The sequence below is a fragment of the Sinohyriopsis cumingii genome, chromosome 18 (genome assembly GCF_028554795.1).
Source record: "Sinohyriopsis cumingii isolate HCF-2022 chromosome 18, ASM2855479v2, whole genome shotgun sequence".
Taxonomy (NCBI): domain Eukaryota; kingdom Metazoa; phylum Mollusca; class Bivalvia; order Unionida; family Unionidae; genus Sinohyriopsis; species Sinohyriopsis cumingii.
The window spans coordinates 40,981,887-41,005,105 of record NC_142978.1 but is presented as its reverse complement, the minus strand read 5'-3'; the positions used below and the strand labels follow the sequence as shown (position 1 = coordinate 41,005,105).

General features: G+C 36.1%; 1 protein-coding gene across 4 annotated transcripts in view; it reads left to right on the top strand.

Moving 5' to 3' along the window:
- The window catches only part of LOC149776472 (uncharacterized), a 109,556-nt gene that overhangs the window by 49,175 nt on the left and 37,162 nt on the right, over positions 1 to 23,219 (top strand). For all 4 annotated transcript variants that reach the window (XM_089940898.1, XM_089940897.1, XM_089940896.1 and 1 more), the window contains one exon: positions 19,745 to 19,981. In XM_089940898.1, the coding sequence (XP_089797024.1) occupies positions 19,745 to 19,981 (237 nt within the window). The remainder of the gene's footprint in view (positions 1 to 19,744; positions 19,982 to 23,219) is intronic.

The following is a 23,219-nucleotide window of genomic DNA, read 5'->3' as shown; positions in this document are numbered from 1 at the left end:
TTTACCATCTTCCTTCCTTATTATACTTGTAGTAACTGATTTTATCTTGTTGACAATTTAGAGTTTTCTAGAAATGAACTTTTGATCTTCATCCTGGTTCTATTTGTGCGTCTTAGCTTTTTATATAATGTTGTTTACTTGCAAAATTACTCATTCTTGCATTAACAGCTTTAGCAAATTTAGTCTTATTGTTGTGTTCAATATTTCTTTGGGTGGCAATAATTCATTTTATTATTAACTGGAAATGCAAGTGCTTATCAATAATATTCTTGGACTGGAATATTAATTTGGAATTATAATGAATTCAGACAATAACATTTTTGGATTATATTGTTGTGATAAATCTATAGACTGTTAGCACATCAGCATAATACAGTCCACTGGTACATTAGTATATTTAAGACTACAAGCACATCAACACATTCAATATAGGGACTTAGTTATAATACCACTAGAAATCAGTAGCAACGTTATATATTTGGACTTCTGAATAATCTTTCAGAACTATTGGGGATTTAATACGTATTACTGAAAGTTCTTTTTAAAATGTTCACATTGTATTGTAGGAAAATAAAATATTTGTTGAATTTTACAAAACATGTTCATTTTCTCTCTTCTCTGTCACTTAAGAGAACGTAGTCGTGACTTATATGTTTGTTATATATATATATATATATATATATATATATATATATATATATATATATATATATATATATATATATATATATATATATATGAGCTAGCATTCTCAAGCACAGGATGATAGGGGATCAATGCCCGGCTGTATGGTGTGCAACAATGTGGGCTTGAGAGTTCTGCTTTAGCCTTGCGTTTTTCTTTTGTCTTCGTTATTTACACGACAAATTTATCATGACGCTGATTCATAATGAATGAATTGTCTGAGAACATATTCGATGTCCTTAAGAACTGGCCTGTTCAAAATAATTATTTTTCGAATGGTCTTGCACGTTCGCAAGTAAGTAAATCATTTTCTAGATTTTGTAAATATAAGTCTTGGATTTATGGAAGTAGCAGAATACGTCTGAATATTTGCCACCTGTTCATATATCAAAGGACTGAAAACATTGTTTGCAAAACGTTAAGAAAACGTTCAACAAGTTAATAGTAATAATTTGTTGGCCCTGCAATTGCTCGGTAATTAACTGCATTACGTTGTGTTCAATAGATACTCACAGAAGGTTTAATACAGTGAAACGAATACTTTCGTTGATGCCATTAGGCACATTCATTCACTTTCATCCATAAAATGAGACCCTGCTAACACCTTAAGACCCTTCAGGGACTAATTTCGTTTGAAGTTCTAAGTGGTTTTTGGAAATGAGATCAAATGGGAGTATCTGCATCACGAATACGTTTGTTTCAAGTAAGACTAGTAATGCGTTCTTCACATTACGGTCAGCAACCCACAGTTTAGTTCTAAGCAAAATTCGTACCGTACAGCCCCACCATATCGGTTGAGAGAAGTAGAATGTACCCATGTTTACTTTATATGAACAAAAAAATGAATGCAGGGTGCATAGATGGACGCAGAATAGCATTTCCAGCTCGAGCTCATCCAGAAGCAGTGGGTGACATGTGATCGCATTTTATTCGTATTCTCTCCGTTAACTCCCAACAATCACACTAAATTGCTACAACTCTCTAAGGCTGGCAACAACCCAGCATGCAATGTTCACCCCCCTGCATAAATCATCATATCCAGGGGCAGAACGCACATTATGTTCGAATAGGTTTACAGTTAAACTGGTGCAGTACATGTGAGCGGGTGGGTGTAATTAAAACAGTTTAAATGTATTCAAAATAGTAATTAGAGAGACAGAAAACAGATCCGTAGATAATCGGAGTATTTCTCCATTCTGATCCGTCGATAAAAATAAAAAATAAAAACGTGGACACGTGCTCTACATCATGTGTGTGTGTTTAGTTTTGAAACACACTTGTCATAATCGATGGCAACTTTCCATGATGGTTGCCTACCAAATGTTAACATATAGCAATCGCACAGAGGTAGATTTTGTTTTTTATCCATACATTTTACCATCTTTTCCTGGCTGGTCTAATAATGCGTTTGTTTCTTAAACATTAAAAAATATGTATTTGATAAACTCGGACTACGTGTAATAGAGTTTTGGCATACGAAAATGTAAATATATTTACCGCGTCCACACCTTGTGGGTTCGGAAATGAGTACTAGGCCTTATGCGCCCACGTGCATTTCTTAAGAAGCTACTTACGCAGACTATGGTTTTGCCTTGGAATCTGTCCCATGATGATGTAGGTCTTGTACGTTTTAAAAGACTGCTACTTATGTATTCAGAAATATTACTTTGCATTATGGATTTTAATCGTTTTTAGAATTTTTCTTTGCATTATGTGCCTTTTGTAGAGTACACCTAAACTTACTCGACACTACATAGCCAGGAATGTGATGACGTGCCTTTAATGCTTATACAGACATACGGATATACAGACACTGCACTGCAATGGCGAAACTCCGGCTTATTTAGTAGAGGAACCTCGTGCAAGAAGTTATGGATAAATAGCCATTAGGCTGACAGCTTCAGCACCATAAATAAACAGGGTCAATTCGTGTTCATGTTTCATTCCCAGTTATCGTATTACTTTTATACCATTGATTTATGATTACGAAGATAAAGTGAGTATAAAATAGGAATATAATATTTAGAACTGTATCGTTAACGATGTGATATGTTCTAATAAGACTGGCTCCATATTCGCAGATTGAACCTAACCATTCCAGCTCTCACCAGATTGGACCTAACCATTCCAGCTCTCACCAGTGTCTTCGATATCAGATACGATATTAAAAGTACATGTATTTCAGTGAAATTATGCTTAAAAAGGATACACAAACTGAGAAAATCCTGAATTGCACACCCTTCTAATTTTATACTGAATAAAGTTAAATACCTCGAAATTTTGGACCTTAAGTCTGGAGGTCCATCGGGGGTTTGGGTTACAGTTAGAGAACACTTAGGATGAATTTTGAGGGTTTTGGGGAACTTTGATGATAATGATGATGATGATGTGCGGGGGTGGGGTCAGGTGAGGAGGCATGGGGTCTAGTTGCGAGTTGTACTGACTATTTAGAGGACATTGATGATATGTGTGTGTGTGTGTGTGTGTGTGTGTGTGTGTAGGCCAGGTGAGGGGTCATGTGGACTAGTTGTGAATTGTATGGGCCATTTCGAGGATATTGTCTCTATGAGTGGAAGCCGATTGATAGGTCATGGATACCGTTTATGAATTGTACGGACCATTTAACTGGACATTGATGTTCTTTGTCTGTGTATATGGAGTCCGGTTGAGGGGGCATGGGGACCAATTGTAAATTCTATGGACAATTTTGGGGACATTGATGATCTGTGTGTGTGTGTGTGTGTGTGTGTGTGTGTGTAGGCCAGGCGAGGGGTCCTATGGACTAGTTTTGAGTTTTACGGACCATTTAAACAACATTGTGTTGATACTTAAAAGAACAAGGTCACATAAAAATAAGGAAACAAGGAGCACAAATTTTCCCCACACCCCAACGAATGCCCTGATTTGAGTTTTTGAGTTCTATGTTCAGAAAGTTTTCAAAATTCTAAGGCACAATGTTAAGTCAATCATTTACCTTTCATCCGATATACACATGGAAATAATTTATTTCGAGTGCATATACTTCATTGCGATATACAATAATCTTTCATTTGTACAAGAATCCATGTAACAGTAGGTGAAGGTAAGCTACGTACGTATATTTTAAAATGTAAATATCATTATCTCATTAAAATTAGCATAAATGTTCGTTAACAGGAAACGTGTATCTGTGATGTTCGCAAGCATTTATTCGGTTCACATATAAGGGTAATTAATTAGTAAAATTGGGTCACAATTATCAGCATTACCTGGTACCTATATACTTGATAGTAAATAAATTCAACGTCTTGTGCAATATGAATTAATGTAGCGGGATGGGTGTGTGCTTGTGGATGATGTTAGTGTGTGATGGAGGGGATGCGGTGGGTGCGATTACTTTTTATCCATATTTGGGAATAAATCGCTGGAAAGATTAAAATCGAGACGAATCAGGTTTTTGTTTTTTCAAACTAAAAACAAACATTATAATTGTTGTTTCGGAAGTAGACGCTGATGAATTTTCAGTATTTCCGTTTTAAATTGCTAAATCGTATAACTCAAAAGCAAACTTTTCCAAGCTTTTGGCTGCGTATTCAGAGTACAAGAATACTATATTAACTTTTTTTATAAATATAGTTATAGCCCATAATATTTTACATAATTATGCAGATGTACATACTAAGTTAAATAAATCTTTGAAGAACTCTGAGTTTCCAGTTTTGTATCTTAAATCATGCCAAGATTGTGTTTGTGGTCCCAAAAGTATAACTGCCACTTATATCAGTGGCTTGTCAAGTTACAGATCTATGAGCAACTTCATAATTGAGGATTTGTGTCATATTTAAGACCATTGTATGACCTCATATTTGCTTCTTAACGGTGTACTCACGCGAAAAATATATTTTAAAAAATATTGTCTAAGATGGTCATCTCGCTTGTCAGTGATGGCGAGCGCACGCCCACGTGATCAATGTTATTTCACTTCTGCCTGAATACATTCTGCCAATACAGAATATTATTATAAAATCTGAATCAGAAAAAAACAACATGGGTCGTATTTTTCCCACGAGTACTTTAATATCCATGAATTAACCCACATTCAACACGATATTGTCAAATTCCTCCCTCTTCAATCCTACGGATCACACTATAATGTATGTCGTTGGCTGCCATTCGGACCATCTCTGCCCTTTACAAAACAAGGCTTGATCCCGAAGTTGCAAATGCGTGTATATTTTGGTCGCAACTTCTCAGTCCATTCTAGATCAATATAATAGCAGAAATAGCAGAGGTGTTCCGAATAGATACCGTTTCTTATTTTGAGGAGAAATTTACGGTAAATAAAGTGCATGATTTTCATGCAAATTTCTACGCTGACATACATCCGAGGCATATGTGTCTCCCAGTAATAGCTGATGTGGTCCAAATAACTCTTGTGTAGAGAGCTTGGGTGTTATTGAACTCTTGCAGTGTATTGTTATTATTATTAATGACGGCACTAAAATCTCCCTGTATGTTTTGAACATTTCTTGAGTTTGTTATATGGCTAACTAATGTATGCATATTTTGTGCCCGCTGCGGTTTCAAACCCATGACAGCAGAATTGTCAAGAGAATGTATTACAACTGCTCTCGGAGATTGGTAAATTGTGGATACTGACCTCATAAAGTGCCCTGCATGCGGCACAGACCACGACACCTGATCTGCGGTGATATGTGACCACAACACTTTATTTGCAGTGAAAAAAATATGTTCAAATGCGGTACTGTCACGACTCTATGACATTAACCTAAATAACAGAAAGGAGCGAAAACCAACGTGTTTTGTGAAATTCAACGAGTAATATATTTCCTTTGAATACAAAGTGAACATTTAAAAAGAACTTACAGTGTTATGAATTAAATCACAAACTGTCCTTAAAGTTTTTTCACAAATCCAAACGTATAGGATATTCCTAATGAATTCCTGTGGTGTTCCGAATTTATTCCAATATTGAATGTGCTGATATAATCCAAAATGTCATTGACTGGATTCACGATAATTCCAAAATTGTGATTTAGTCCGAAAATATTTGGCACTTTGTAATTCCAGTGAATAATTTCTCTCAAATAAAAACTGAACACAACAATAAGACTGATCCCACTTTGGATGTTAAGATAAACAATCTTTTTTTTTTATTACTAAGGCACAATAACAGAGCCAGGATGAGGGTCATTTTTCCATCAAATTCGTGAACTTGTTTTTAGACGATTCTTTATTTCTAAAGAAGAAAAGGAAAAAATACCCACTGAACTCAACATCTGTAAACATGTTTACCTTCAATTAATAATGATCTTAACAAATAATATAAAATCAATGACAAATATTAGATATGTAATATGTTGTTTGCAACATAATGAGACAGCGGTCAAGTAGACCCTAAATTCTATTACTGACCAAGGTGAACCACACAATATGGATATACATAACATTTAATCATGGAGAAAAGCCAACACATCATACAAATTAAATATACATTGCACTACACAAAGCAGCACCCCAAATTAATGGAGTAACATTGCATTAGGGAAACAAAGTATGCAGGGAAAGAATATATATTTAACTGAAGGGAAGCACTTGCCACATCCCTTCGGTGCATTAGTACATATTTTCAAATACGGAGACTAGGATTTGATCGGCTCGCTAAGTAGTCTGGCACCGAGAATAAATTGCCAGTATTTTAATATGATCAGATAACAAATGTTAGTATGTTAATTAAAATTATTCCGAATGTTTATAGACAGAAGAGGAGAGACGCGCTCAACATTAATAGAACGTACTGAGAAATTCCTCTGGGCGATTTCACCTCCACAAACAACGTATTGTGCTCGCTTGGTGATATATTTAGATCAGTGCTTATGAAGATAATAAAAACAATTAACTGGCGTTTGTTCACTACCTCCTACTTGTATTGTCTGTACTTCGTGTGCTTGAGAGTCCTCAATCACGTACCCGTTTTAACTGATATCGCACTCTGACACGGAATTTCAAATAAAGCAACACTCAGGGATGTCATATCCTGTTTGTTTTTTTTTTCATCCAGTTCTTTTACAAGTATATTCACAAGCAACTATGACTAATATAGCTGGAAGCCTCGGCCTTGGACCGGTCTACTTGGCGCACGCTCATCGCAAAGGTTGTTATACTGGTGGAAGATGACCGCCGCCAACGCCTCACATCCAGAAAAACGGTACATCGCAGCATCCTAGACCACCAGATCTACAGACTTCCCATTGCCGAACCTATAACATCCTGTGTACATCCAGCTTTGGGCTCAGGACTCAATAGCCACATATTTTTGGTAGCACTTTAATTCTGTTATGTGGCGTAAATTATCAATTAAATGACTTTATCACAAACACATCTATATAGAAACAAAAATTTGCAGCGTTGGTACAGCGTCGAGTATTAGGAGTAATGTTTGCGCTGGATCATGTCATTTTACATTTTGATTAGTAATTATCAAAATAAAATATTGGCGATGAAGGTTGATAAACGAGTATGACAAATATTTCCGTTTCCTTTTCCTATTAATTATCTTAGAAATACATGTATCCGCATGAGCCATCAGATAACACGACCTTAAAGTTAAAAATAAAAATGAATCAAACAGAAATTTGGTTGTCAAAAACGAACACGGGGGGGGGGGGAGATGGCAACCTTTGGTCCTACGTCTGTCTGTCATATGGCAGAACCATTTTTTGTCCGCCATTCCAGTCACATTATTCGGACACCAGGCCGACCAGACTTCAGTTACACTTGGGTTGAAGAATGTCGTTATGCAGCCATTAACAACGAGGCCAGAATGCCAGAGCAATGACAAAACCGAAACTTGTTTATAGTCGGAACACCGCTAACACACGATCCTGTTTGACCAAGGTTCTTCGAAGACTTAACAGAGTCCATCAGGTTGAAGAAGACCAGTACAGCATGTAACAGCAGGCGTAACTGTTTTGAAGTTAATATATCAGTGTTTTATAGTTGTATTATTGTAAATTAATGAAAGTTTCGTGCATTTTTTTACGGTTAGGATATGACACTTTGCTGCTTAGTTTCAGTGGAGTCACATGGGGATATAATGGCAGGAGAAGATATTTTTTTAAAAACAGTAATCTCTCACTCTCTGTTACTAATACTAGTGGGTACATAACCACGTAATACCAGTTGTTTTTTGTTTCATTAACATATACTTGCATCCACTGCATATTAGAAACAAATAGATAAACACGAAAGAATTACGGGTCATTACAAATAGTTTACTTTCACCGTTCTTAGCACTGATATAGTTGTAGGATTTACATAACCTTGATATACTGGCTCAACGAAGTATTATCGGATTACGATCAATATGGTAGTTCGTGCTCGTAAATCTTCACGACTTTGTTCTGTACATTACACTTTATAGCCTCTCTTACCGCTTTTCCTTTAAGTAGATTTTAGTAAATATGGAATTAGACAGTTTGTACTTAGCTATATACCACCACTCTTTATCATTACCCATTCATGCTGAGCTATATCACTAGAGAAAAGCATATATGATAAATGGAAAATTAGTTGATTTTTCATTCGAATGAGTATGAGGCACCGCATGAGGCAGAGGATAATAAAATTATATACTTCTTTTATCTAATGTGCGGATGCTTGATAAAATTATATACGCCTTATCCCTGCCTTATCAGTTGCACTCGATATCTCCCATAGTTTATTCCGCTCCGACCCACTTATATTCATTAACGCCTAGAGTGTTTTGCAATAATGTTGCAACAATGTTGCAAAACTATTGCAATACTGCTGCCAAACGCCATTTAAAGCTTGATATTTACAATGACCTTATTTTCTTATTTATTTCGCCCTTTCTAATCACTGTTTGGACCACTCCGATGGCTTAGGTTAGAGCGTCCGCCTCGGATACGGGCAGTCGCGGTTCGAACCCCGACCGAGTCATACCAAAGATTTATAAAAATCATACGAACAGCTGACTCGCTGGCGCTCAGCATTAAGCGGTTAGTGTTAGGACTGATTGGTCTGGTGTCCGAATAATATGACTAGATGGGCGGATATCGTAGCAATATGACTGAAATATTGTGGAAGCTATGTTAAAACTCTAAATCACACACACAAACACACACACATACACACGCACACACACTAATCACTGTTGGCATTATTGGTGTGCATGTAAGAGGTATTTCATTCGTGTAATTGTATTGCTTAATAGCAGCATTTAGGTTGATTTATTCCGTCATTCCGTTATTCCTGATATCGTAGCAGTATGACTGAAATATTGTGGAAGCTATGTTAAAACTCTAAATAACACACACACACACACACACACACACACACACACACGCACGCACGCGCGCGCATGCACGCACGCACACACACACTGTTGGCATTATTGGTGTGCATTTAAGAAGTCTTTCATTCATGTAATTGCGTTGCTTAATAGCGGTATTTAGGTTGAGTTATTCCGTCATGCCTTGTATGTGGTGATGATCTCTGAGTCACAGTTCAGATGCTATGAAGTCCATGAAATAATAGTCATGACTGATTGAGTATGTCTTACGATAAGAGAGCATTTAACTCATATCTCGATCAGCCGACGTCTTGAAAAATGGTTTTAAAAATTTTGATTTTATGTATTTTTCAGCAAAATCACATTGATGTAATAGCAATACCGTTGAGCATAGATATTAAAAATAAGAACAATAAATAATGAACATGTTTTGTTTTATATACCCAAATAATTGATTGTATACCAGATGTGAATCTATAGTAGATAGTGATACGGCCCACTTTCACTTAGCTTGGGTGTTTACTCAAACTCAAATTTGCCTGTTTGTCATTTGTCTTATACTTTTATTTTTACTTATATTTTGCCTAAATCTTTTGTATTTTAATTAGCTCTTGTATTTTAAGCTGTAAAATGTGAGTACGAGTGTGCACTCGGGTTGATGAGTTTCGCGAAAACTAGTCCTGGCCTTTTATTTTGTGCTTACGTCTGATTTTTATCACGAAGCGGTGTAGCATATGAATAAACTTGGCAGACTGGGTCAGTGTCATATATGCAAGGGTTTTATTCTGCCTTATTCGTATTACTTGTATGTGTGTGGCAGACTGGGTCATAGTGTCATATATGCAAGGGTTTCATTCTGCCTTATTCGTATTACTTGTATGTGTGTGGCGAAGATTATCTCGATATTGTACATATGGTATTTTGCCATAAATCATTTTTGCTGCTGTCGGCATGTATCTTAAATGAATAATAATGGAAAACACATATTATTTTTTTTTACATTTTAAACCAATCTAACATTGCTTTAAATTTACTTATGCATTCATAAATTCACTTCTATGTGTTTATATTTATATACCCTGTCTTTATGTCTGTTTTGTGTATTTTATCTATCTATATATTTATCCCATCTGCCATAGAGCCTGCCCCTGCCTGTCTTTTCTACCAAGTTATCGATATGCCTCCATACCAGCATACTTTCCAAACTACCTATTAATTATGTATAAGCGATAAATACATATACATATGTGTGTATATGTTTGATAGGATCGTCCACTTGTTATGTGGCGCCATTATTTGTATTGTCGTTATCTAGATGATTGCCTGGATCGAGTAAGTAATAACATAAAGTATGAAATGAATGGATGGAATAAAAGAGATCTGGGTAGAGATATAAAATAGAACAAGACGAGCCCGAGTATATAAAAATTGTACATTTTAATCATTTACATAAATAAAATGAAATTGAACATGACATTTGATGGATGCATTTTCTCTTAGAGATAGTATTACACAATTTATAAGAAATTCGATTAGCCGTTCTGTTATACCGATAAACAAATTTCATCATGGAATCGAGTGAAGGATAGAACTCATTTTGGTCAGCATGCCTGCATAACATGGTTTCCTTTTCCTTTTCTCTCTATCTCTCTAGCCTCTTCCAGCTCGTCAACCTAGTTATCCGTTTTTCTTTCCAGTGCCTGTTGCACATATGGAACTATTTTTTCTCCTTTAAATAAATAACAATGCAACCTAGATATTTGTCCTTTTTTATACTGGGCTCGAACAATAATGTCCACTTTTGTTACGTCAGATATCGTCTTATCGTAATTTAACAGATCTGAGGCTAATATATCTTCTTATCGCAATTCAGCCGACTTAGGCTTGATACGGTGATTAGTTCAAGTTGGCAACGATTCATCGATGCGAATCGGCATGTCGATATTATCGTCAATGATATATTTGCATCAATATCTGTACTACTGCCGTGATAATCCAATACATATTGCATCGTGGGTGTGGTAGTTCACAAATGCTATAGCTCGCAAAGGCGAAGTATCCAGAGGTGTGTGAATTAAAGTTAAGAAAAGAACGAAAATTGACAATTAAAGAATTCTAGTATTTGCGCTTTAGTGTATTATGATCCACATATTAGATGTTAGTTCTAGACTGGTGCCCTACTCAGAAAAATACCAGTCTCGTGACGAAACATAATAGTCATTTTTTGTTTGGACAAATTTATATAAAATGATAAACCAATCTACACAACGGTAATGATATATTTAGGTAATTATAGTAACCATGACATATTTAGGTAATTATAGTAACCTTGATATATTTAAGTAATTATAGTAACCTTGATATATTTAAGTAATTATGGTAACCTTAATATATTTACATAATTGTAGTAACCCTGATTTATTGAGATAATTATAGTAACCTTAATGTATTTAGGTAATTATAGTAACCTTGATAGATTTAAGTAATTATAGTAACCTTAATACATTTAGATAATTATAGTAACGTTGATATATTTAGGCAATTATAGTAACCTTGATATATTTAGGCAGTTATAGTAACCTTGATATATTTAGGTAATTATAGTAACCTTAATATATTTAGATAATTATTAGTAACATTGATATATTTAGGTAATTATAGTAATATTGATATATTTAGGTTATTATACTAACCTTGGTATATCTACGTAATTATAGTAGCCTTGTAGCAAACTTACAAAACTAACACAACGACATAAGACATTGCATACAAAGACAAGCAGACAAGGTAAGAATTCATGTCATGATACGCATTGTTTCGCAAAGGAATGCTGCTCTCTTATTACGTGTTTATTACACTATATGATGTATCTGATACGTTAGTTCATCTCAGATGCTCTTAAAAAATAGTGTTTTTTTTTTAAAGCCGGGTGGTCTACAGAAACAGTGGTCTTTCAGGCCGATGGTTTACAAAAACAGTATTTTGTGCCGAGGTCTACTGTACCAGCATTCTGAATTTATATGAGAAACTTCACCAAACAATATTAATTATTTAAATGCTTTAAACTTTAGACCGGCTTTATGATCAAACCCAGAACGAGGGAAATGCCAAGTGAATGTGCCACTAAAACACTTGTGTGTTAATTAGTACTTTCAAGACTGGACTATTGTAACTCAATTCTATCTGGTTCATCTCAATATCTGCTCCAGAAACTTCAAAAAGTTCAAAACACAGCTGCTCGGATCATACTTAGAGTACCACGATCAGAGCACACCTCCCCGCTGTTCTGTACCCTACACTGGCTATCCATTAGATCCCGAATCAAACATAAAATTTGTTCTCTGTGCTATGTTTCACTGTCGGACTCTAGTCCAACATACCTATCCGACCTCACCCATGTGTACACACCAGCAAGATACTTACGCTCCTCTTCTGACAATCGTATACTCATTATTCCCACTATGAAAACAAAGTCATATGGACAGCGTTCTTTTGCATACCAGGGCCCAGCAACGTGGAATGAATTGCCCACTGAACTTAGACACAAAGACACAGTGATCCCATTCAAGAGTGCTCTCAAAACTCACTTATTTCAACTGCAAGAACAAACTTAAAGACCTAATAATATTTCCTACCTTAAATATTCTCAGCATGTTTTTTTAATGTTTTCTAATTTCATGGTGTTTGTTTTTTTAATCATATTATTATATATTTTTATGTTATAGATGTTATCTAATGTTGTAAAGCGCTTAGAGCTTCTAAAGATTAGGCGCTATACAAAGTCCTCATTATTATTATTATTATTATTACAAATGCGGTAGTAGATTATGTTGTTATGGATATGGACAATAAACAGTAAACCATAACTAAACTCACGCCATACGGCCCTTGATAACAGGAAGGCTGTAAAATTTGTGCCATATTCCATGCGTAGTATTAACTTTCGTTATCAGTAGATAGCATCTGGTAAACCAACATCGATCAAAGAATGATACGTTTAATGAGAGAGAACCTTTATATGATGTAGGTAGGACGTAAATATATTTATATTATAGGATAAAGTAAAGACCTTTCGTTTTGTCCTGCCGATTAAGTGGTTTGGCACGTGTGATTAATGTGTTTCAGTAAGTTTCAGATAACGCGCATTTTTGGCTAAATAGAATCTTTAATGTAATAAAATGTGACACCGTTGGAAATTGTCTTGCAAAGAACAAAAAGGAGTATAGAAGAATGTTCGGAAATAATTAAAAGTACTGCTCAGTAAAACGAACTAGTCAACAATTTTCCGTTTTGAGAGCATTCTCTGTGCCGTATTTGTATGTTTATCTAGAGGCTACCAGTAGTGTGAAATAGTAAGACACTAAATTTTATAACGCATTTGACAGAGAATATATGGTAGGAATAGAACGTGAGTAAATTGAGAGAGAGAGAGAGAGAGACTGACTCTTTCTGTCTCTTTGCATTGATGTGTCTTTCTAAATACTTAAATCACTTGCACATCAACAGAGCAATACAGATAAAGAAATATGGAACGCCAGAGCTGTCTTAAGATGATCATTTTTATTATGTGATGTGCAAACTTCTTTATATGCGGTGCTTTGGCCCTTATGTGATGTGCAAACGTCTTTATATGCGGTGCTTTGGCCCTTTATGATGTGCAAACTTCTTTATATGCGGTGCTTTGGCCCTTATGTGATGTGCAAACTTCTTTATATGCGGTGCTTTGGCCCTTTATGATGTGCAGACTTCTTTATATGCGGTGCTTTGGCCCTTATATGATGTGCAAACTTCTTTATATGTGGTGCTTTGGCCCTTATATGATGTACAAACTTCTTTATATGCGGTGCTTTGGCCCTTATGTGATGTGCAAACTTCTTTATATGCGGTGCTTTGGCCGTTATATGATGTGCAAACTTCTTTATATGCGGTGCTTTGGCCCTTTATGATGTGCAAACTTCTTTATATGCGGTGATTTGGCCCTTATGTGATGTGCAAACTTCTTTATATGCGGTGCTTTGGCCCTTATATGATGTGCAAACTTCTTTATATGCGGTGCTTTGGCCCTTATATGATGTGCAAACTTCTTTATATGCGGTGCTTTGGCCCTTATGTGATGTGCAAACTTCTTTATATGCGGTGCTTTGGCCCTTATATGATGTGCAAACTTCTTTATATGCGGTGCTTTGGCCCTTTATGATGTGCAAACTTCTTTATTTTCGGTGCTTTGGCTCTTTATGATGTGCGGACTTCTTTATATGCGGTGCTTTGGCCCTTATATGATGTGCAAACTTCTTTATATGCGGTACTTTGGCCCTTATATGATATGCAAACTTCTTTATATGCGGTGCTTTGGCCCTTATATGATGTGGAAACTTTATTTGCGGTGCTTTCGTCCTTATATGATGTACAGACTAATTTATATGCGGCACATTCGTCCTTATATGATGGTGCAAACTTCTTTATACCGAGGAGCAAAAAAAAAAAAGTTGCCAAGCAGTCTATTGATAAAAGTAATTTGGTCGACTAAAGAAGTTGAGAAGTTTGGACATCATATAAAGAGGTTTCCACATCATATAATAAAAATTATCATCTTAATTTTGATTTAGCTCACAAGTCACCGACTCTGGCGTTCCATAAAGAAAGTTTAGTGATTCGTTGATTTAAAGAATTTTCATTTCAAACTTTTGTCTCATCAGTTTTAATTCATGAGATATTACTCGACAGAGTTTTATCTTTGATAGAAATACTCATATTTTGCAGCGATATTAAAGCTTGTTGCAGACTTGTATATCAGGCATGATAACAACGATCTACCTAAAGTGAAATTGTAATAAGTTTGGCTCCAAACATTTTTGCAGTTATCTACAGCTATACAGGATCAACAGTCTCGAGATTATCACCAAATCACAAAGAGATATTTTCTAAAATAAAAACAACTTTTTATGGAATTCGGTTTATTTGAATTTCTATCTCATTAAAGTTAAATACGTTTTTTTTTTTTCCGCACTGGATCTTGGAATGTATTATTGACTCGGTACGGTTTTAATATAAAAAACACCCACCATAATTTACTCTTATCTGTAGCATTAGCGCAAGGATGTTACCAACACATCTCTGAAAAGCATACGGATAGCAAAACTGAAAATAGGTCGACGTAGCAACTCCATTCAGTCCATATCGCATTCTCGTGAAAATCAACACAGTGGTATGCAGTTTTAAAAGATTAAAAGAAATCGCTCGACAGCGATGACAATGACAGAAAAAAGACAACAGTACATTTGTTTGATTTAGCTCACAAAGTCACCGAACATTACGTGTTTTATGAAGAGACAGAGTCGGTAATTTCGTATGTCATGTTGTTCCTGGTCTAACTATTTAGTGTATTTGGAGTCTAATATTTTCTTGGCATGCGGGTTTATATATATGCTTTTTGGGATTTAGAAACATAGAGATCATGAAAGATTATCTCCCTGTTTTGCACAAAAGATATAAACTTTTTTTTAAAAAAAGATTAAAAAAATAAAAGAAATGCAAAATATTCCAGAAGAACAACATCTGCAACATATCTAGATAAACAAGGATCATGACATTGATGCCTTGTTGATAAAGCACACAACGAGCAATTTTTATCAAAACATCGTATAGATTATCAAACCGACCTGCACAGTTATCGAAGTGAATGAACATAGAAGAAATGTGCCTTATAAGCTAGATATGAGAGGACATGTTTCATCGTGAGCAATAGCTCACATGTCTTGTCGTGTCAGATATCCAAATGTTCTGGCATGCTCATTTCGTGACTCTAACAAAGAAGAACAAGAAAGAAAGAAAGAAACTTAGTTGAGGCGGGGGGGACTTTCTAAGGCTTTTATTCTGGCATGATGTTAAGGCTCAATAGTGCCTTTGAAAAGGAGTCAAAGAGCTTTGTTGTTGTTGTTGTTGTGGGGTTTAACGCCACTTTTCAGCACACGATAGGCCATACATGGCGGCCAGTATTAATGGTGGAGGCAGTTTAGTTGTTAGGTAGGTTGGTGGTTAGGTAGATACCTATATGGATAGAAGGGTAAGTAAGTATTAGCCTAAAGGAAGTGCTTAGCTTAATGAAAAGTTGCTAAGCTTACATATGTCCACCGAATATAGACACTCAGTTTCAGATTGTGAATGTGGAAACTGGGGGAACGACCTACGAACGCCAGCTACCCTGAATTGTTGCTTCAGTATGAGCTACTGTCACAAAAAACCCTCGTTACACTTAATGAAGTTATGATGGCAACATTTACATGGTGACCACACTTGCTGATTTTCCACAAATTGCGGCAAAATTGTTTCTTTGTGGATTTTCCTCAAAAATGTATGCTTGGTGGAATAGGATAAATATTAAAGCCAAATTGACATCATATCGTGTTTATAATTCCACCATAAAACGGAGCTTACTATATTCGATATTGTCCGTGTCTGTCTGTCCGTCCGTCCGTCACCAATTTTGATTCCACACAATAACTAGAGTCCTTCGACAATTACCAAATTTTATGGATTGCTTGAGCTTGGGGTTTGTGATTTTGGAAAGTAAAAGGTCAAGGTCACTATGACTAAAACAAAATAAATGTTTTCCACTAAAATGACTCAAATTCTCGCCATTGAAAGTTGCTAAACTTTGTTGATAGTTGGCACTTTGTGTATGGAAGAGGACAATTAAGGGAGGGGGCGTCAAATGTCAAGAACACTGCGACTGAAAGAAGAAGAAATGGTTTCCGCACAATAACATTAGTTCTACATCACAGACCCTAACCAAGCTCCGTGGATGGCTTGTACCTGCGTAAGAAAGAAGTCAGTTCATTTGGGACCCCAAAGGTCATAAATAACAGTAGTTCTACATCACAGATCTAGACGAAATTATGCGGGTGGCTTTTACTTGCGGATAAGGAAGAAAATTATTATTATTATTATTATAATATATATATATATATATATATATATATATATATATATATATATATATATATATATATATATATATATATATTCCAGTTCTCAACATTGTAGCTCTAACAATGATGGGTGTGTGTGTGATTTCGATTTTAACGTAGCTTTAATACTTGTTCAGTCATATCGCTACGATGTCTGCAGCTTATAGTGATGTTTAGCACTGGGGAAAAGAAGCTCAAACAGTTGACCATGTATTATATCCTTTGTCCAGCCTTGTTAAGACATACCTGGGTTTGTTAAGACATACCTGGGCATGCAATCCATACATGTCAGTCATCGATTACCTACAAGTATCTATGCATAACCTTGAACGATATACGAGACAGAACGCAGTTTTCTTCCATCGAGACCTATTCCAGTTAGAGTAACGGTGAACGAAGAGTGGGTTCAATATCTCAGCTATCCGCTTGAACAGCAAATTATAACGAAATCTGTATAATCTACAGAAGAATAAATAATTCCAAGGCTGGCTCCATGATATGCAAGCACTTGCAAAAAAAAAGTTATATCTGCTTGGGCAAAGTCAGACTGGTACAGTTATGTTATTTGGAGACGTATTCTATCTGGGCAAGGTCAGACTGGTACATTCTAGGCTACTTGGACAAGGTCAGACTGGCGCAGTTTAGGCTACTTGGGTTAAGATCAGACTGGTACAGCTGAGGCTATTTAGACAAGGTCGGACTGGTACATTTTAGGCTACTTGGGCAAGGTCAGAGGTATACATTTTAGGCTATTTTGGCATGGTCAGGCTGGTACAGTTAAGGCTACTTGGGCAAGATCGGACTGGTACAGTTTGGGCTATTTAGACAAGGTGGTCAGACTAATGCAGCCTGGACTAATTTCGTTTGCAAAGTTTCCTTTCATTATGAGTAAGACGAAACATTTTTAATAACACATTTTGTCTTTTACTGCAGCGACAACACCCAAAATTGTATATACTAGCTTAAATTATATTCTTCGTGATAAAATTACTAGTAATGTATGTCTCATGGAATATGACCGCCCCCCATATTTACTACAATAGTAATTTTCATGTATATTTCAATTAATATCGCTTTTAAATGTCGTCGGAACGTATATGATGCCTTGATCGTGGACCTTGATAGTGTCACATACACGTCACCATTAAATACCAAAATTAACAGCTCACTTTACACATAATAGCCAGAAACGTAAATGAATTGCACCATCTTTGCTATTTGGAAAGAGCGCATAATGGTCCTTAATAGGGCGGACATAACTGGCGAGCCCACTTGTCGAATGGTTTCCGTCGTAAAGGGTCCGCCCCCATCATAGAGTAGTCACAGAGTATCGGCTCCCATCTGTAAACGGGCACTTAATAGTTGTTATGACTTAATTTGCCTGGAATGCTACAGAAAACACACTGTGGTATAGTTTTGCATTTTTATTCTCAGTCACTCAGTTAATTTTCTTCTGTTCTAAAAAGTATGGCTAAAGTTATCTGGAGATTATGCGCAATGCTTTTTGTTTTACTTTTCTTAAAATTTCTTTTCCATAAATTCAGTCGTCTTGCTATTAGATGAGCGGACGAAATCAAACACGTGTTTCAATTTTACCACCTAAATTTCTCCTTCAGTGTTATCGAGTCCATTGATGATTCTTCAAAAAATTTCTAGCTTGTCTCAGAGCAGAGATTTGGAATTGTACATTATATTCTGTTGTCGATTGCCTCTTCTTCTTTTTTCTTGTAAATTAGAATCGTATATGCCCTGATTTGTATTATGTAAGCAGGAGAAGTAATTTCAACTTGTTCAACGACCCTTATTCTTTCTTTGTGTTATTGCTGTTCACGACAAAGTATTTTTAAAAAATGATGGAAGTTTCAGTACAGCTTAGTGTCGTGTACATTGATAAGGCATTTCTTGATATCGAATAAAGACTAGATAGTTCATTGTGATAGATGATATATCAGTTATAAATACACCAGTAGCCCTATGAAAATAAATAAAATTACGGTCGCCTTTTGGTGGAAATTAAGGATTTTGGCGTATTATGTAAGAAGAGGTTCCCATAAGGCGGCTATATTTGTTCACCATTGTGACGAAAAAAGGTCAAAAAAATTGAAACATTTTGTTTGATCCTTTAGACTCTGACCAGCACATAAATCAAAGACGGAATCGCTACATCAAGGTTGAGTTCCTTATTAGCAAGTTCCGCTTTAAAACTTGTTAAACAAATGCAAAACGAGAACATCGCCACTGCACAAAGGTTTATTTTCCCCATCTTAACTTGTAATTGCTGCATAGTCCACTGAAAATAGAGAAACCTAACAATTTATACAGCATGCGATCTGTTTTGTTTTATAATTATTTTAGACATGCTTATGTAGAGAAATTGTCATTGATACTTGATCAGTAATGGTCAAGGTGACGAGTAAGTTGCAAATTTTACTGGCAACTGTTTTATATTCAAGGCTGCTATAAATGATCAAATTTGAGAATTGTAAATGAGAAGTATAGGCGAATCATATCGGTCTAATCGTGTAATGATTACTGAGAGACGAGTATTTTAATTTTTCTTTTCTCTTTTTTCGAAAGGGACGAATATATTTAGAATTCGAGCTATAACAGCTGTTAACCACGATGTCATCTTAAGTGCTGCCGGTACCTCGGTTCTCTCTTTGTGATCGCGCACTGCTTTGACGCTTTTTCATATACTTCCTATTTTTGACCAATCAAATAATTATTTGGAGTTTCGTTTTAATTCTGTTCGTTCTCAACTATATCACTATATTTTCAGGTATATGGAACAGTTGTAATGCAACGATATGTGGAAGAAACTCGCAGAATATTTACTGCACGAAATCCTACATTTTGATTACCAACGTCACTTCCGCTCAGACTGGTACCTTTGACGCATTGCTATTCTCTCACATAAGGCGGCGCTGCATGGGTCTTTCAAATTGTGATCCTGCCAGCATCGTTTGTCAATGGAAAAGCCGGGAGGAGGTGCATATAGATTATGTCTGCGTGAAAGGTGAGTGTTCCACCATGAACTGAGTTCATTACCCCTTTATTGACTAGTTATTTACTGTTATTTTCCAACGTTTCCATTCTTATGTATCAGTAAGCTTTACTTTGATGTTATACATGTCTTACTGTGTGCAATTAGCTATTCTGTGTTTATATAATAATAATAATAATAATAATAATAATAATAATAATAATAATAATGAGGACTTTGTATAGCGCCTAATCTTTAGAAGCTCTAAGCGCTTTACAACATTAGGCAACATCTATAAGATAAAAAACATATAATTATATGATTACAAAAACAAACACCATGAAATTAGAAAACATAAAAAAACATGCTGAGAATAGTTCAGGTAGGAAGCATTATTAGGTCTTTAAGTTTGTTCTTGCAGTCGATATAAGTGAGTTTTGAGAGCACTCTTGAATGGGATCACTGTGTCTTTGTGTCTAAATTCAGTGGGCAATTCATTCCACGTTGCTGGGCCCTGGTATGCAAAAGAACTCTGTCCATATAACTTTGTTTTCAAAGTGGGAATAATGAGTATACTATTGTCAGAAGAGGAGCGTAAGTATCTTGCTGGTGTGTACACATGGGTGAGGTCGGATAGGTATGTTGGACTAGAGTATGACAGTGAAACGTAGCAGAGAGAACAAATTTTGTGTTTGATTCTGGATCTAATGGATAGCCAGTGTAGGGTACAGAACAGCGGGGAGGTGTGCTCTGATCGTGGTACTCTAAGTATGATCCGAGCAGCTGTGTTTTGAACTTTTTGAAGTTTCTGGAGCAGATATTGAGATGAACCAGACATAACTGAGTTACAATAGTCCAGTCTTGAAAGTACTAATAAACACACAAATGTTTTAATGGCATCAACTGAAAGATATTTGCGAATTGAGCTGATGCGTCTCAGCTCAAGATATGCAGTCTTGCATATGTTCATGACATGTTGGTGCAATGTGAGAGTACTGTCCAGAGTAACACCTAGGTTTCGTACTGATTGTGTGAATTTAATGTTGGTATTGCTGATATTTATTGTTTGAGGTAAAGGATGTGAATGAGAAAGTCTTTTTGTTGTGATCATAATGGCCTCAGTTTTATCATCATTCATCTGCAGCTTGTTACATGTCATCCATGATTTCACATCAGAAATGCACCTCACTACACCCTGGATGGTAGCATCAACTTCAGTTGGGTGGCTAGATTTGTATATTTGGGTGTCATCAGCGTACAATTGGTGAGACACTGGATGATGATCTGTGACGCTTGAGAGCGACTGAGTGTATAGAATGAAGAGAACAGGTCCAAGAACAGTCCCCTGTGGAACACCACAGCATAGATCAACTGGGCTGGAGTGTATTCCATTTGCAGATACAATTTGTGTCCTGTTGACCAAGTAGGACGTGAACCACAGTAAGGCTGTATCATGAATACCAAATACATGATGGAGACAGTGAAGTAATATATCATGGTCTGTTGTGTCAAATGCTGCAGACAAATCAAGGAGGGTGAGGACTGTAATCTTTCCGCTATTCAACGCAGAGAGAATGTCATTAACTACTTTTAGAAGAGTAGTTTGAGAACTGTGGCAAGGGCGATTTGCAAATTGTACATTGCTAAAAAGACTGTTTGAATTCAGATGAGATACAAGCTGGGATAGAACAATAGTGTATTTTGTCGGTCTGTCCAAGCGAATTTGTTCTGGCCGAGATTTACAGAATAAAAGTACATGTAGCCTCGGATTTGACAAGATTGGAGCTTTATTCTCATAATTGAATATTTTTATAACTTATTTCACATCTATTCGGAATAAATTAATTTTCAGTAACTATTTATTTAATTAAATATGAAATGTTCTTTTATCGATATGCTTGATATGTTTATTAACGCTATTGGCATAGGAAAATGGGGATCCGAATGAAGAATTTCTAACACACACAACAATTACATTCTAAATGTGTTTTTTCCCCACCCAAAAATTCAATCTCTTTTTATGACACCCTGTTACATGTTGCTTTGTGTTACAAGCGTTTGCACGCACACCAATTAGAGAGATGGTTTATATACAATATTGGCTTCGAGAACGAATCCCGTCTACAGTTTGTATGAAGCAAATAAAAGACGGCGATAATAGGATATGTTTTAGGACACAAAGCCTTTGCCATTCAGCCAAACAATAAAGTCTACTGTTAATGAATGTTTTTTGGCGTCTCCGCCAGATACTATACATCTTAGATCTGAGACCAGCGAAGAGTTGCTATTAGAACAAGGGAACGTCTCATCCTTGAAATTGCCAGTGACATTGAAGTTGATGTCATCACTAAACACTAAACCTACTGTCACGCGGATAATCCGAAAGATCAAATAGTTCTTTTGCAGCATACATGTTTTCGTAAGCGTCATTCATGTGAATCGTTATGCACAAGGAATCCATTTGTGAAAATAGAATTGGCCTTGTCACCATAATTTTGCTTGATGTAGCCATAATGAAATCGTACATCAGCAGCTTTGACAGTTCAAGAATAGCAAAGTTGCAGCAGACTGCCTTGTTGAGAATGATATGCGAATTCGTTCTATGAGTCCCTACAGTATTTGCGTCAGATGTCATTATTTAGACAAAACCAGGAACGGCCACTAGATTGTCTCGCCGCTTTTGCTTCTTGACCATTTTTACGTTCACATGCTTCATGATATTTTACTAAATACGACAATGTTCATGAGCTTGACGAAAAAAAATTTCAAAATTGTTTGTGGAGGCTTTTCTTTCTTTTCCGTGTTAAAGTCTGAATGATCCTTTAGCCAGGCTTCTGGCTTGAGTTGTATCACGCAGCTTGAGTTGTATCACACGGCATGAGTTGTAAAACGCGGCGAATTCTGGACTCATTTCAGACCCAGATCAAGACACTGCATCAGATTTTGTAGCGAATGACATACAGTATCTTGTCCATCAAGTCTGGAATTAGCTTTGGAGTGTTGAGTTTGCTTGAGCGCTAACGTACGCGGATTTAACATAGCATCGTTGAACGAGTTTGATATCAAATCTATTTGCGAGTACCATTACCTTTATCTGAAGCTTGCTGATTTATTTTGAACGATGTCGTGATACTTCATGTCCTCTTACGGTTTGGATCCCGCCTGATATTATACTAATAGTGGCATGACTGCTCTCAAGATTTCTAAGGTTCCGCTGAAATTGATCGCAGACATGCACATACCAATTCATCTAAAAAGTGATCCGAGGTAT